The 17,686-nt window shown below is 38.5% G+C and overlaps 1 protein-coding gene across 4 annotated transcripts in view; it reads left to right on the plus strand.

The window, feature by feature from the left end:
* The window catches only part of TPK1 (thiamin pyrophosphokinase 1), a 305,416-nt gene that overhangs the window by 175,768 nt on the left and 111,962 nt on the right, over positions 1-17,686 (plus strand). For 3 of the 4 annotated variants that reach the window (XM_079300660.1, XM_079300661.1, XM_079300659.1), the window contains one exon: positions 5,917-6,012. In XM_079300660.1, the coding sequence (XP_079156786.1) occupies positions 5,917-6,012 (96 nt within the window). Of the gene's footprint in view, positions 1-5,916; positions 6,013-9,817; positions 9,908-17,686 lie in introns of those variants that run through there. The other variant, XM_079300662.1, reaches the window with a different exon arrangement.

Raw genomic sequence — 17,686 nt, forward strand, 5'->3', positions numbered from 1 at the left:
TTAATAAATCAAGTGATGTTATGTAATGTTAGAAGTCATGGTCAAACCTGAATATTCTTGGTTTGCTTTTCAGTAATGGGGCTTTCACCTGAGTATAAATTTCAGTTGTTTGGCTTTCAGAGCATAGGCTTCAGCATGATCCATAAATTATTTTAGTCAATCTGAATATCAGTGTCACTTAATGTGCAATTGGTGAGTGAAAACATCATGAACCCTAGGACTGAGGGCCAAGCAATCCATACAGCATTAGGTTTGTGCTTATGCCAGGCAGTCATCTGAATTTGAATCCAAAAACTAAAAGAAAATTAATTTCACTTAAGTATTTTGTCAGTTTAAATATCAAAAGTGATTTTCACCAACTGCACATACTTGGTTTGTTTTCCATTTCAAAAATGGAAAAACAATTAATACAATTAAACTGAGTTAAAGAGAAGCTGTTCAGCACTTTTTTTCAACAGTACTTGAAATTCCCAAATGAAGTCAGTGAACTTAACAGCTTTGCCTTTCTTACTTGCATCCTACTCCCCAAATGCAAAAGGCTTCAATTCACTAATTTCCCGCCAGTTGTAATTCACAGAGATAAACCAGCCATGTTAGTTTGGTGCCATCATGTTAACTCAGCCTCCAGCAATTTACTACCTATAGGAAATCAATGCAACTTCTATGGCTGTAAGTAGCTCAAATTAGAGGTTCTTGTTCTGCCTGTCTCTCTACAATCCTGTATCTTTAAACATTTTCAGAAGTGTCCTGTGACATTCTGGCCTATCTCATCTTCATCCCATGCTAGACTTTGATTCTGGTAGAGGTATTTTGGATCAACTGTGGGATACTGGTCTAACAACCACTGTCTGAGTTTCTGCCATTTCTGCAAAAAAAAATTTCCCCAACTATATATATTTATTTTTTTTTCTGATACTGATTGAATACTCTGGCCTCAAAAACCATGCTCCTATTACAGATGAGGTGGTAGAACATAATGTCTGTCATCTGTTGAACTTGTAGGGGCATCCATCCACATATTTTATCTTCTTTGTTAGGCCTGGTCCAAGACCCAGAGTCATATCCGTATTTCTGTTCATTTTTCTGTATATAGAGCAGTACTTTGTTTCAATCCATGTATTTTTTTCTCCTAGAGTTGTTTTTCAATATCAGTTGCATTGAGTCCAGTTCAGGATGTAAATGCTTGTCTGTTTCACATTTGTGTATGAAAATGTTGGGGAGGTTAAAACTTTCAGGAGGCTGCAACTAGTGTGTGAGGAATGTGAATGTTGGGGTTATTCTCTGAGTGGTCTAAAGAGGAAGAGGATACCAGAGGGGCAAAATGAAATTCCCTGTTACCAGAAATTAATATTAAAAGGAAGAGAGACCTAGGAACCCTATGCCTCCTTGCTCTTAAATGACCTCTTCATACTCTCTGGGGTGGAAATACTTCATGCTGATACAGTACAAGTGAGGGAAATATGTTGTAGGGAAGTCTAGAATATGACATGAGAAAAGGCTGATGTGAACTGTCTTGTTCAAACGTCCAGAAGAAAAGGTGAGCAGCAGACCATGTTGCTGTCTGAAACTTCCTAATGGGAGGACAGAGAGAAAACAGGGATTCTTCCTTAAGCTGAGGCAGGAAAAGAAGCAATAACCACAATTTGCAATACAAGAGTTCCCTGTTTGACACTGGGAAAGAAAATTTCACAACAATGGTCAAGCACTGGAAGAGGTTGCCCAGGGAAGTGACATCTCCATCCTGGGAGATGTGACTCCCTTTCCAGCTAAACCTGGACTGGAAAGGGCCTTGAGAAGCCTGAGCAAATCTAACATACACTTAGCAAGAGATTGGACCAGATGACTTTGAAAAGTCCCTTCCAAATGAAATAGTTCTGGGAATCTATAGCTCTTACTCAGTTGGTCAGTAAAATATTATGATTAAGTGGGTGCATTACTGTTTGTGCAGGTGAAGTCTAGGGGAATAAAAATGTTTGGAGATAACATTTAATTTATACAGATTTCTTAAAAATTATTTGTCAGTGCTGTGATTTTGAGAGGCTCTATAGGCTGTCTCCTTTTTCCTCTTTTTGCTTGAGCATGTGTGCCATTAACACTATGCATAAGCACATCTGTTTGAGATTGGTAACTCAAAATTGAACCTCTGTGCTGAGGAATTGTTAAAGGACTGAACTGAATGTCAATGGTGCACCCAATGAGCACAGCCAGACAGAGGCTTCAAAAGATAGTCTCAAATGGTTTGCCATAGGAAGACCTGGGAGATAGAGTACACATTAGGATATTTTATGTAATCTGTTCTAATTATGTTCTCATACTCAGAAAGATTACAGAAAGAAAATAACATTGCATTCTTTTAACAAAAGATTAAGAAGAACATGGTAGAATAGGCAACTACACACTGCCTTCTGCAAGCACACAATGTCCTGTGATGTGTAACATTTCTAAAAATGGAGAAATGCCGAGATGTTCAGATTGACATTTCAGAGCCTGTCTGAATTCAGTGTCTGTCTGAAATATAGGGTTCAACAATCCTATTATGTGTGTCTGACACACTCCTCCTTCTTTAGCAAAGTGCCTCCCGTAGCTGCTATAATAAGACAGAGCAGCAAAAGCCTCATACTCTGTGTCTCATCCTATCATTCACCAAAGCTATATTGTCATCAGATGCAATCTATTGTTTTCTTTCCTGCTGTGTGCTATTGATTTTTCTAACCTTTCCTAATGTTAAATTTGTTTGGCTTTTTAACTTTCTTACCAAAGGTTAATGTTATTAAGTTGAGCAGGTATCTATAAAACTACAAGTGTTATTGCCTATCTTGCCATTGTTATACTGTCCTTTCATTAAACTCTGACTGCATTGGATAGCTCTGTCTTGAAGATTTTTGTCATTCCAGAATAATGCAATGAAGGTTGAAAGGAACTGCATTACAATTGTCATCCAATTCTGTGGCATAAAATATTGGACTTGATATGTCAGGAGCAAGAGATTTATCTGAGGCTCTTATACCATCAGCAAACATGAACTGCATAGATGTTAATTTCAGCAAGACTGTAAAGAGGATGCAGGAACATTTCAGTTCTGCTGCTTGTCCCCTCCCCCCATTCAGTCTGACCATGCCAGTCTCTTTGGCATTGTGACAAAAGGAGCAGTACTAAATTCTCTGCCAATTCTGCAACTGGTTATCTGTTTAATGTAGAAAGAGAATGAGAAATCACAGTTTAATTCGAAGAAAGTGGTGGTTTTAATTGTAGCACTCTATCTTTTGATATGATGATCTACAGCAGTAGTTGTGTAAAGCATTAAAGGTAGGGGCAATAAGTAAACAGTTCCAGACACTTATATGCCCCAGAACCCTCTTACTGTACTCACAGGTACAGTAACCTACCTGAAATGAACTGTGCATTTGACATCCCATTCACATATTTACATTGCATTCCAGTGATAAGTGTTTGAGGCCTTTTATTGTGTGAATATCTGTGAATATCTGTCAGAAGACAGTAGCAGGGCTGAACATACATTGTGCATCACCAATTTCTCATGGAGCTGAATGACCTTCATTGCCTTCCAATCACCATGTTAATGTTATCTTGCCTTAGTAGTACCTTGCAGTTCCACTAGAATAGGGTTTTTTTGTCAAAGAACATCCTGAGAAGATAGTCAAGAATTGAACTCCAGAGAAAAGTTTCTAGTAGTAGCATAAAATAATAAATTATTATTTAAACTTATTTAGACCATCATTTTAAAAACAAACAAACAAAAACAACAAAAAACAAACCCTGACACCTTGATATTCCCTGTGTGGAAAATAGAGTTGCAGCCTACCTTCTGCTGACAAACCTTGCTGTTCAAGATCAGGATTGTTAATGACTGCAGGAAGGAGTATTTTGAAGTTCTGAGGGAGAGTGAAGTTCTGAAGGAGAGAATTCATAAATTGGTATCTGTAAACCACTTACTTCTGCCAGGGCTGTGAAGCCAAGGAATGGCCCTGGCAAAAGATAAAAAGCTTGACTTCTCTACTGCTAATTTAAGAGCTGGCAACTGAGGTTGTGTCTTCTCTCACACTGAGCAGTAGCTGTCCCTGCCACTGATTTAGTCTTCATCTGTCATGTTCTCAAGCTGCTGGGAGGCTATCTGAGAAATATGGAGGTCCTGTCTGTTCACAGTTTCTCACAGCTTGGTCTCTCTTCCCACTATCAATGCTGATATCAAGACTGCCTGAGAGCACCCCATCCTTAGTGACTAAAACACCTTTTCTTTTAGTGGCTTTGATAAACAAGTTCCCTTCAGTAGTTTTCAGATCTGACTATGAGCTTTCCTGGGTGGGACTGAACAGCCCTGTACCTTTCCTGGGCTCCCTGGGTGTCTCTGGCTGCTGTTGCCAAACTCACATGTTCATTACAGGCTCCAGATGGCCTGTATCACTTCACCTCCTGCCAGTTTTGCATTTCGGCCTTTTCTAGAGAAGAGTGGAGATATGGCAGCTCTTCAAAGAGTTTTGTGCTTAGCACTGAGTGCAGAATCCAATTACCTTTTCCCTCACTGCTTTGCAGGGGAAGCAGCATCACTTCTGCAATGGAGGTCTCTGATTACATGGGCTGTTGCAGCTACACCATGTTTCATCTTGGCAAGCCTATTATTACTACTTGAGAAAGTATTTAGAGCAATATCAGATCTCAGAAAGGCTGCTACTTTTGACCAGTTTCCTTTCAGAGGTTTTTGAGAAGTTCAGTAGAAAACCTGCTATTATCTTCTTGCTTTTTTCTTCTGCTTTATCCAAATCCCCTACTCTCTGATGACTTAATTTGGTTTTATATGAATTCTGGCTGTGTGGGGAAGCATTTCAGTGGTAGTGTGTGTCTTCCTATTGAAGGCTTGTTACTTTGTTGCATGCAAATCACTAAACTCCATGCCTTCAGTTATCTGGGAAATTTTGTGTTCTTTACCTTTATTTTTTACCACCAAGGTAAAGGCAACTTTAACATTTTTATGTTGGCTTTGCTGTTTGGGAGTTTTTTCTTATGTAACAGAGTAATGTACTTTATACTGAGAGGCACACATATTCTGCATGCTTTTCTCTTATCAGTTGCTATTGTGTATAGCAGAAACACAAAATCCGTCAAGTAAGACAAAGCTAGGAGGCTTTTAAGGGGATCTTGAAGTGGTAGGAGAGGGAACTTCTAAATCCAGTGTGTATGATTCTTATTTTAATCCACAATGCTCTACTGGGTATTTTTTATTCTTTAAACCTCTTTGTATTGTGACTTTATGTGGTAGATACACTCCACTTTTCCTTACTCAGCTTTTTATCAGAGGCTTAGAAATTGCTTTAGCTCTCAGTTAAGAAATCTGAATTCCTGCACTTCACTAACATATTCTCAGCCATAATACCCCAGTGCAAGGAAACTGTTGTTGAATCACTGCAAATTAACTGCAGTACAACTGCACTGTTTCTGGGATGTTTTTGTGTACTCATATTTATCCAGGTTTGAATGTATGCAGCAGAGACACAGTAAGTGCAGCACCAGAGAGGACAGTCATTTTCCTGAAAATTACTGATCACCCAGGGCTCACTACACCAGAACTTGTCCATCCAGCAGGACACTGTAAAACATGCTTATGCAGTCTCACAGATGTACTCAATGGGCTGTGAATTTATACTCCTGGACCTGTCAAACTGCTGGTTCATAGTACCTAGTTCAGCTGGGACCTACTGTCTTTGGACTCTGCAAAGGTCTTTTACTTAATCATTCATCTCCATGCAGAGACTTGGAGTTGTCTGCAGTTAATTTCACCCAAGACATCATTTTTTCTCAAAATTGAAAAATTGCTGATTTTTTTTTTTTTTTTTTTTTTTTTTTTTTTTTTTTTTTTTTTTGGTGTGTGTCTCTCTCTCTGTGTTGTTTCTTCGTCACTAGGGATGTGAGTTAATTGAGACCATGGATCAGGACCTCACAGATTTCACCAAGTGCCTTCAAATACTCCAGAAAAAGATAGAGAAGAAAGGCCTCCAGGTAAACACAACACATTTATTTTCTGTTTTTCTTAGTATCTACTCTTTTTCTCATTTTATTTAAGTTTATCTTTCAAGTTTGCACTGAAATTAAACTATTTTCTGTAGCCTTGACATTCTGCAGTTTTGCCATAATTTACTATACACCTTGTAAGCATTGATGCTTCTGCTTAAAAGAAATTGCAAAGCGTGTCGATGAACAAGTGTTAACTTTCTTAAAAGGCAGCTTGTATTGATTTCTGTTAATGAACTACCCAAAATGCAGAAGGCTGTTGTGGATAGTGTTCAAAGCAAGAGTCCAACTTCAGCATGTAAATATATTTTCAAGTCTTGGCACACTAAGCCTTCATGTTCATCCCCTTTCTCTCCCCTTTAAAAGGTGAAATGGAGAGGGGAAATCTTATCCTACCAACACTACAAATGGTAAGCAATATGTCTTTCTGCAAAATGTTCCTCTGGAATCAGGCTTTTCAGAGCAACCAGTGCACTAAACTTAAAAGAAGCCATATGGAGTTGTCCAGTTCATTTCACTGGAAAGGCAAGAGAGGCAACATTCCCCCTCCCCTTCCACATTTTAGTTTCAGAAGCCCACTTGTTTTGTCTCTGAGATGCACAGTTAAAATTCCTTGGGAATTTCAAATGTTATGAGTCAGTGGCAGATGTGCTCTTGGGATTGCTGCCCTTTCCTCCCCATGGAACTGAACTGACCCCTCTCTTCTGCTCTTCATGTATGAGTGAAGAGAGGGAGCAGCTGCTGTGTCCTTTACCCAGAGGAAAGGATTTACACAAGAGGTGTGTAAGAAAATTAAAACAATAGCACAACATGAAAAGAGACATGTAAACCTCTTTTCCATTTTCATTGTAGCAGGATAAGAAAGTTTCCTGATTTCCTGAGATCACCATAATGCAATAAAGCAGCCTGGGATCAAAATGTCGCTATCCTTCTCTCCTTCACTCCTCACTCCAGGATGATAAAAAATTCACCAGTTTTTCCTTAAGCTGTTTTAAAACTTCTTGTTTTTCTAAAGGTAATAAATGTCCATGGGACAGTTTGGAGTGCTGTCACACAGTGCCCATCTGCAATTGCATCTCAATACAATGCTATTGTTCATCAGGGGCTTTTCCCCCATCATTTTAGACAGAGGTGGGATGGTTTCACCATACACTTACCTGTCTGGCTGTGAGCTAGGAAACTCTTTATAAAACAGTTTATTTTCTTTTTCCCTATAATTTGTCATCACAAGAGCTCAGAGGGGTGTCTTTCCATCTAGGAAAGGAATGGTAATGAGTGTCGTTGGAACAGATGAGCCACCTATGTCTGGGATTTGTTTTGAATCGGCAAGCAAGGTGCTTTCCTCTTAATAGAAATGCCCTTACAATGAAGAAGAATTTAAATGTTTCTTGGATTCAGTTCATTATCCAATACAGGCTATTTCTAGAGAGGGAATTTTTTTAAGCTATTACAAGAGGTTTTGTGATTAATAATCAATGTGTGGTTAAAATAAGACAATACAATATGACAGCTACAGCAGGTGTAAGTAGTACTACAAGTAGTCCATTTGTAGGATCACTCTCACAGTAAAGCCATGTTAAGTTGGCTAAAGGATACCACATTGTAATCTTTGAGGATATTTTGTAAAATACAAGCCTGAGTGTAATTGCAGTAGTTGGGTAGTGATCATGCCGATGCCCTAAACCTAAGATTTCAGTTCAGTTATAATTGTATGCTGTTACATGTAAGAGATGTGCTTTAAATACAATCTGAGTATTTCAGAGGTGCAAGAAGTGACATATAAGTGTTCTAAAACTAAGCACGATGTTCATTAAATGCTAGATACTTCTTGTTTGCTGTGCCTGTTCCATAAAACATAATAAGATGCTATCTTATTCATGCACACTAGATAAAGCACAATGCATTTCTGCTTTTGGTCTTCTGCATTCTCTGACTAAGGAATTTGAAGAAGTCATTGAGATTTCTTAGTCACCTAGGGAGATAAAACGTGAAACTTAAGCAAATATAAGACAAAACTGTATCACAACTCTATAAATTATTAGTTCATTTCTAATTTGTCCTTTGTTCGGAAGCATTGGATATAATTCTTTAGTAGGAGGTTTGGTGGTTCTCCAGAATGTCCTGATAATGCAGAGAGTAGGTTGATGTCTGGTCCCCAAATGACACAGAGATTCTGAGTGTTTGCAGAATACTCTGGTCTCAATTTATGGATACAAACTCTTGGCCCTTCTGAAACCATATCCTCTTTAAATACTTACATTTGAACTTCATTTAGGTTTCTTTATGGGCAACATTCTGCCACAAAAAATGTCATGTGGTAAGACAATAGACTGTTCTAGCCATATATCTAAAGTCTTCAAGAAAAATGCAAATGTTTTCAGCAAAGAGGGCTGTCATTGAATTCTGTCATCACCTGAGAGGTCCAGAAGAAACAGAGGTCCAGGGTCTGAAAATTAAAAGTGAATAAAGAAGGGATTTTTCATCTATGTTTATATTTTTTGACTTCAAGGACAAACTTGCATGTCACAAAGTGGAATTCTTTTCCTTCTGCAAAATATCAAAAAAGCTTTCCTTTTAACTGAGAGTATTAACTAGGTGGAATGCGTCTTCCTGGTGCCAGAAAAATTATGTTTGTCTTCAGTTTTGATTTTTCCCCACTCTGTCTAAAGCACTTGTCAAGGTGGAATAAGACAAAGAGACACGACAGATTTGTTTTCCCATGATTTATAGTTGAAGTTACTAAACAAGGAAAGTATCTCTTTAGTATCCTTAAAAAATTGATGCCACAGTCGTGCTGTGTTTGCTGCTATTTCTGGGTAGCAATATGTTAAGCTGGGAAGTTAATTGCATTTAATGTATACCATGGATCCACAATCCCATGAGGTAGTTTGTCTGGATGAAATTCAAGTGTGAGTAGCTAAGGTATTTCAAACAGGCATCCCTCCATTGGTTAGAGAATAAGTTAGCATTTATCTGCGATACTGAAGGGATAAAATTCTGCTCTGATATATCAGAACTCTACAGATGTTCTATGTCATGGAGGTTTCTGACTTCACTTGAACATATGCAGGCAATATTTGTTCCAAAGGGATTAAGTTTGTGTAATTTACTTTCCATGTCTCTGTGCCTTTATCTTCCTCATTTTATTTCTTCCCACTCCTCCAAATAGCTTTTGAACAAATAACTTCTGAATAGAAGAATAGCATATTGAATGGTAACTGTGTCAAACAGCTCTCTTTGAGGCAGCTGAGTGAAAAGGCAGATGAGGTTGACACTCAGTGTCCCTACTTGTAAAGAGGGATGCAAAAAATGTTAGCTTAGATTTTTACTGGTAGTTAGTTTGAGAAGAGCCTTAGAAATTTCTTTACCACAAGGAAATATGCAGCTTGAGTTGATGGTCAGCTGAGATAGAAATCCAGGAGAAAAAAACCATCTTGTTAGTTCATGAACTCCTTGTTCAATATAAAGAGCAGTAATTCTGTGTTCTGGAATAATTAGCCAAATTCATGACTGCTTTTTCCATACTTCTCAAGTAAACATTCTTAGAATTAGTTTCTGAATCCCAAGTGTAATTAATTTCTGATTTACATTGCATATTTTGGTTGTGTATCCAAGTCATGCAGAAAGCAGTATTGTGGTCATTTTGTGAGATCTGTGTCACCTAATTATATGTATTTGTAATTACATACTGCAGTGAATTATAGGAAAAGCAGTACCCTTTTAAGTGCAAGCTAGGATCAGTTTTAATCTTCTTTCCCCACAGCCGTAATTCATTTGTGAATTGCATGGAAGGGTGAAGCAATGAAGTACCACCAAGAGAATCTGGTTCCTAAAGTTTCTTTCCAACCTTAAGGCTGTTAGATATTTCTCTTTCTGCATGACTGTGAGTATGCATGCACACACATGCACATGCAAATATGTATATAAATGCACACCTATTCTGGCAGTGTTCCTTCCTGGCCCTAATTGGTGCTTTCTAAATGTCTTAATAACTCTGTCTTTATTGCTGCTGTGTGTGTCTTTCACATTGTTTATGGTCTATTAGGTGTGCACATTTTGCTTTACTGCTTTAATCACTATTTTATTCATTCTGTAGTTATGTGAGTACTTTCCATTCTTCATTACAAGACCTTCAAATAAACTTATTTCTGTCTGGTACTACTTTGTGTTCTTAATTTTCTCTCAACATGAGCTATTTCAAGAAACCAACTGAACTAGCAAAATGATAGGCAAGCTTACAATATCTCTTATTTAGGGTTCAACAGATCTTTCATTAGAAGTGTGTTACTATCTTTGATTTGCAGATTGGAAAGCAGAAGTACAGAGCAATTTGTTCAGTCTACCAACATGCTAGTGGTATAGTTGGGAATGATCCTCCAAATTCCCAATATTCATCAAATGCTCTTCAATAACAGCATCTCTGGTCTCAGCTTGTAGCAACTCATGCCAGTGAGAATTGAAAGTGTGTTTATCAATTTTGCAGCTCCAAGAAGAATACTTGTATTATAAAGATAGATTTAAACCATTGTCTCAGAGTTACAAATGGTGCTTTCCTTAACTGTTTCATCTAAAATACCATTTAGTCTTAAAACTAAGCTCTGGGACTTTTCATTTAGCTTTATTATCTTTTCTGCTTAAAAAAAGTTAAAGCAGCTCATTTGGTTATATGGGCTGAAGATATAAAAAATGAATTTTATTGAAACCTACATGCCTTTTAGTGGTTTTAATGTTAGTGTGTTTAAATTGATAAAAGCACCAGTGTCAATATGAAAAAGGGAAAGTATCCAAACCTACTCTTCCAAAAAACTCTTGGCAATAAAGGGATACTCTACTAACATTTCCATTTTAAAATTATGCTCCAGAGGTTCAATCAGTCAGCAGTCTAGGGTATTAATTCAAGTGAATGCAAGCATTCTTCCCTTTCTACTTTAAAAAAAAATGTCGAATCAGTCCACTTTCTTTTATGTTGAGCAAGACTAAACTAGTTAGTGAAGTCCTGTGTTTATAAAGTGCCAAAGAGAAGACAGTGATGTTCATATATCACCTTCAGCTGTGCAGTGTTTAAACAGCTTACTAAGCCCTCTCTGGTTTGTCTTTATATGAGAAAAAATGGCCCTGAAGAAAAACCCAAAGTACCCTAAAACAAAGAAGATACTTTAAAAGAGATTATTTTTTACATAAAGAAGAGTCCCACAGAAAAACAATATAATTATTTCAAATACCAGGCTCTATTTGGCTCAGTTTTGGTTTTGTCTATCAGTTGAGGTTATTCCTGATGATGTGACTTCTGTAGGAGAAAATAGATTGGTTTCATTTCCTGACTAAATCAGAATTTTGCTGCTCACATTGGTAGTTGGCAATTTCAGGATGGAACACTACTTAGTTTCATTTCTGATGACTTTTGGATATCCAGAATAGTAATGGGAATGGCTCTTAAAGCAAAGCCTAGGAATGAGGACAGTCTGTTACTGGGAACAGGGAAGTTATTAAACACCAAAATAGGGGGGAGAGGCAGACTGGAAAATCCCAAAGCTGACATGGAGTTGAAATGTGAAGCTTTTATAAGAATCACAGAATCACACAATGATTTGAGTTAGAAGGGACTTTAAGGGTTGTTTATTTCCAGCCCACAGCCCACAGAGACACCTTCAGCTAGACCAGGCTGCACAGGACCCATCCAGCCTGGCCTGGAACACTACCAAGGCATCCATAACTTCTCCCTGGAACCAGTGCCTCACCACTGGACCTGAAGGACCATAAGTACCATAAAGACATTGAAACTTGTGGATTTATCACCAAATCCTATATAGAAGGAAGGGTCGAGAATAATCTTTTCAGTTTTGGTGGTACTACTGAGTTTTTCTTCTTAATGTTTCACAGAAGGAGAATAAAAATGCAAATGAGATATATTTTAGGAGAAGTTAAATATGTGTAATGAAAAGGTTCTTATTCTGTCAAGTGCTGCATCAAAAGATTTTTCATGAATTTTTAATAGTAATCTTCTTCATAAACCTTTCCTGTCCAAAAGAAACAAATGGATCTGAAGTGTTTCCTGTTAATTCCCACTTCTAAGATGTAGAATTTCATAATACTTTTCAACATGAGTAAATCCCTCCTGTAGGGTGTTCAGACATATCCTGGAAGACCATTTAACTCTTAAGGTCCAAGTTTACCTTCAAGGAACACAGTATCTAATCCATCTTTACCACTGCTGAATTATTTTAATGTTTCCCATTGTATGGCAAAATGCATCTTGTTTGAAACAGGATATCAGAACTTGCCAGTTCCCAAAGAGAAACCGTATTATCATGTAAGGTGTGTTCCTGTTCCACTATAGCTGTGAGCACCAAGACACACTGAGTATCTTTGCCTTCAAATAATTTTATGCAATATGGGTGTCTGCAAGAGCGCAGTGCATCACATACCAGGGAATTTTCTTATGTAATCCTTGTATGCTCTACTGGGGCTTGTACTGGACCTATGATGACAATTTTTTTAAGACACAAACAGGGCAGGGATTCCAGAGAGCACATTGATTTCAGTTGATTTGTATAAAAAGGTTAAATCCCATATCAAGCTTTGGGAGAGGAAGAACAAGGGGAAAAACACTGTTTATTTAGGTAGTTCAAGGGATTAGAGAGATCAAGGATATGCTCATTAACAGGACTGCAGAAGCTAATAAGGAAGGAAGCAACTGTTCTCTCAACTTAGTCAAAGGCCAAATATATTTGAAACAGAAAGTATGATGTTACTACAGGTGATGTACTGTTTCCTCTGTAACCACCAACTTTGCTGTTTGTAACTTTCTCATAGGAGATGTGATTCTCCCCCTTTCAGCCCCTTCTGCTTTGCAGGAGCACAGCTTCCCTGAGAGCAGCTGTTGCTGGTATAACTGCCCGTGCTAGGAAAGTGATCAGGCTACAAGGACATGTCATTATCCCCAAAAGACTGTCACACTTGCACTGACACAGTCTTGGATGTGGATATTGTACTGGGAGATCTTGAACAGCCACATCTTTTTACACCAGGAATTTTTTTGCAGTTCAAGGATTGAGAGCTCCGTTTGTTGCTTGAGATCTTCATAAATAACTTGGATTTGGTTTTTGGTTATTTTTGCTTGACACATGAATACTGTGGTGTTATGAAGTCTCCCATAAGTTACAAATTATTAGATTCTGTTTGGTTAATGGAATGTAAGTTTATTGTTCAGCATATTAAGAAATTTGAGCTAGTATGATGAATTTTAACTGCAGATTATAATAGAGCATTTTTTACACCCAAATATGGTTTCTTCTTACTAAACTGACATGTCTGTCAAGAATGACAGTTTTTTGGCTGTTGTAGAGATAGTTTCATAAAAACTTCTAGCAGTTTTCTACATTCCTGAGTGTAGGAAACACTGGCTTTAGAGAGCACACTTTCATAACTTCATGAGCTGCAGTGATCTGATCCTTAAAGCAGAGGGTGAATCAGTCAACAAATAAACTTCTCATGTGGCTTTTTTTTTATCCTATTCAAAGAAACTTGTTTAACCTAAGTACTGCATATAAGAATGCTTCCTTATTGGTTTTGGATTGTTTAGGGTTCTTTGCAATTACATAGTCCCTTTTTTTTTGTAATATTGTTTGGCCTTGGAATAGCCAAGAGAAACAGTGAAATTATAATATCTGTAAAAGACTTTGAAGCGGTGGTGGCTCTTCCTCTTTTTTTTCTTTTCCTTACCTAGAAAGGAGGATTGGGGCAGAGGGATTAAGACCATTGGAAAGTAAAAGTGTGTGGCTGGTAATATACAGAAATGTTTTCGCCTGTAGTCCTGGGGCCTCATTGTTTCCTGCAATGTTTTGGCTTTTACTGACATTTAACTCTGTGCCTCTTTGCTGATACCCATGCTGTTCAAGAAGGGGCAGAGGGGTGTAGAGTAATTTAACTCTTACCAAATATTGAGAAAATGAGGCAGCCTGGTAACATATGAAAGGCCCCTACAGTATTCCTACAGTAAAAAAAGGCAGTAGCACAAGCTCAAGAAAAGTAGGGACTGAAGGGTCTTAATAGCAGAGCCGCCCTGGCAGCCAGGCTTTGCTAGTCCTGATACTCATGCTATTCCTTTTTAAATCATTTGCCTTTTACTTTGCCACTGACAGGGAATGGTATCTTCAACTTGCCTAAAGAACCCATCGAGTTTCCCTTTTAAACAACTGAACAACTAAGTACTGAACAATTAAAGCTCAATATTTTCTGCAAATTAAATGTGAACATAAAATGTTTACAGCTTCACAAGTGCCTCCAGTTTAAGAAATCATGCTTCATTTCTTTTTAAATGTCTGACTAAATGTGTATGGTCTAGAAGACAGAATAGAAAAATAAAATACATTCTGTAATTACTCAGGCTATGTTTAACTTACCTGCTAGAAATACTGAAACTATGCTGAAAAAGAAAATTGATATCCAAACCGTAATGTACTTGCTTCAGTGTAAAAATACGGCCAGCTTCTTTGAAACAAATGTATAAATTCAAGACTTCTTTCTGCAAGTGTGCACTCCCTTAGAAAAAAAAGTCATTGTGTGCTGCCCAGGTATTCAGTGAAATCACTCAAAAGAGGAACCATTCACAGAATAGAGCCTGAGAGACACAGGAAAAATTTACCATCTTTAGTTTCAGGTCTTATGTCTGTCCCTGGAGTATAATAGGACAGGTTATTATCCCCTTGTTCATCATGAAGATTAATATTCAGACCAGCTAAAAATATTACTGTTCTGTTGGGACCTATTGGGAGATCTTCAGACCTGTGTGAACCCGAGTTTAAACATTTTAAATAGCAGAGCCAACGCCTCACCTTAGCAGGACACAAGTGCCTCAGGCTGTTACGTCCTCTGCAATGCTGCTGCAGGAGAGTGGAGATCTTCCAAAGCTCTGCTTTACTTGTGGCATCTTTTATACAGACTTCACTGTAAATGTTACAATGGGAAAATGCCTGAGTTGTTACTCTTAACTCAGATGGAACAAAAAAAAAGAAAAGTGTGTATGTGTGTATATATATATATAGACACACACACATACATATATAATGGAATCGAGATTCTTGAAGTTTATTTTCTATAGAATGTTTCTCCTCAAAAATCTATGATTCTTTCCTTAAAATTTGACACCTAGACTTAGTATGACAAAATTGATAACAAAACCAGGCAGTTAGATTAAAAGGTAGTTTTAAAGAAAAGACACACCTGGTCTAGGAAGTCAGAGGAAAAGGTCTCAACTCTCAGTAGTGTTTAAGTCAGTGTTCCCTGTTCATGTAAGTGTCTGGGAGCAGCTGACAGAGCGTTTCATATGGAAACTCCTGCCTACAGAAATTGTATCCCATTACCTCACAATATCATGGATTTGTTTAGCTTCCCTTGTGGGATTTCCAAGGGTCCTGCACCAGCATCTGAGCAGGAGCTGAAGCAGAACCACATGAAGCTGTGGTGGGAAGGGAAATACACTTTCTCATCTCAGCCTGCTGGAGAGAAAGGCACAGTAGTGAGCTATCGGGTTTGTGTGCCCGGGTGCTGGTGGAGTTCATGGGCATCCATGAGGAGAGGCACAGCTGAGCCACTCAGCCCAGGCACAGAGGGGAGAGGGGGAAAGGGGGACAAAATGGCCATCTCAGCCCCAGGGGGAGGCAGCAGGGGCTCCAGCCCTCAGATTCCCCTGGAGAACCCTGGGCAGAGCAGGTGGATCTGTCCCAAGGGAGCTGCAGCCTGTGCAGAGGAGCCTATGCTGGAGCAGGAATCTGCCCATGGAATACCATGGTGGAGAAAATATCCATCCTGCAGGCAGTGGAGGGGCCAGTGCCAGAGCAGGTGCATGAAGGTGCCCTGAAGGAAGCTGCAAGCTGTGAAGACAAGCCCTGGCAGGAGCCACAGCATGTGTGGAATCCATGGCAGAGGAGTTTATTCCTGAAGGGCTGGATTCTGTGGAGAGAACCCCAAACTGCAGCAGAACATGATAAGGAAGGAGCAGCAGAGAGGAGCTGGTATGAACTTACTACCTCCCCTGCTTCCCTGTGCCACTCAGGGGAATGGTGAGAGAGGAGTGAGGAATGAAGGAATGAAGTTGGGCCTGTAGAAAAGATGAGTGATAGAAAGGCAGGTTTAGTTTTGCTTTTTTTTTTCCTCTCTAACTTGATTTTTAATTGGCAGTAAATTAAATTAATTTTCCCCAAGTCAGTCTGTTTTGCCTGTGATGGTAATTGATAATTAACAATCTCCTGTCCTTGTCCTGACCCATGAGCTCCCTTGTCTCATTTTCTCCCCCTGTCCTGTTGAGAAGAGGGAGAGAGAGGCTGGGTGAATGCCTGGCAGCCAGCCGAGATTAACCCACCACTGAAGTGTAAAGGAGATCAAGGGAAATGTATTGGAGGGAGAGGGAGGAAGGCTGCTACAGTATAGACTGACAGCCAGAGTTAAGAGAAATGTGGGATTCAAAGCTCACAATGAACAGATTCTCTCGAGGAAGATTCTTTTCCTTCTTTGAATTGTTCATCGATGAGAGCTTGTAGTTAGTTTGTATTTTCTTATTTTAACTCCTGGAGGGAGTATTCACAATTATTAAAACCATAGCACATGCCAAACAGCTTTTGGCACTGGATGCAAGTAGCTATTACATCATTGATTTGCTAGACTATTTTAGTATAGTCTTTCAAGGGCCTTTTGCATTGCTCCAGGACTTCCTTTCTTAGGTATATGACAGTTTAGTTATTGATTTCACACTTCCATGGTGGTGATACCATAGTGCACACTGTGGATTGCAGTAGTTAAGTTATGGGAAGAGAAAGGTTACCTTGGGAATGTTTTTTCATATTGTTTTAAAAGATGAAAAGATTTTATGATTTTTCAGAAGACAAATGATTGATAGTCCTGGAATCCTTGTTCATTCACAAAATAAATGTGTCTGGATCAAAACCAGCACACATTTTCCTCCAATGCATCAGTAAACAGATTGCTTGAAGAGTTCTATTGCTTTTGCCTACTCAGAACAGCATGGCAACACTCAGGCATACAGACAAGCCCTTCACCCAGAAAATCTTAGGCAATAAGGAATTCCAGTGACCCCGATCTCACACGCAGAAAGAATTTTAGGGCTTTGCTCCAGCAGACCAGCAGTAGCAGAGCAGGAGTTGTTGGTGTCTCCTCTCTACCTCAGGTACAATGAGCATTGTTTGACCAAGGTCATATACAAACATTCAGCACAAAAGCAGGAAGTCAAATTAACATTGCTTGGGATCCAATAGTTCACAAGGATTTTGTCAATTAGGTTTCTTTAAGTAATAAAGAATTAAGTCAATGGTTATGAAGTTTATGTTCCACAAAACTAATGCTAGATTATGTTATATACGCCCTCAGACATTCCATTTACCTGCAAGAGAGGGCAAAGCCAAAGCTTCAGTTTTAGAAATGAAGTAGTTGCTCAACCAGAGATGTAAACACAAGTCAATAGTAAAACTAAACTTAAAATGTTTCCAGCAATTCAAGTCTATTTCTGGATTTTGAGATTATCTTTCTCATTTCCATTTTACCATCATACTTATTTCTTGCTTTAAGCAGACAAATGCAATCTGTTTGCATACTTATTGTCATTACCAAAGAGAATTAACCTCTTATTTGAAATAACAATCATTGCCAA

This window comes from Erithacus rubecula, assembly GCF_903797595.1.
Source record: "Erithacus rubecula genome assembly, chromosome: 3".
NCBI lineage: Eukaryota > Metazoa > Chordata > Aves > Passeriformes > Muscicapidae > Erithacus > Erithacus rubecula.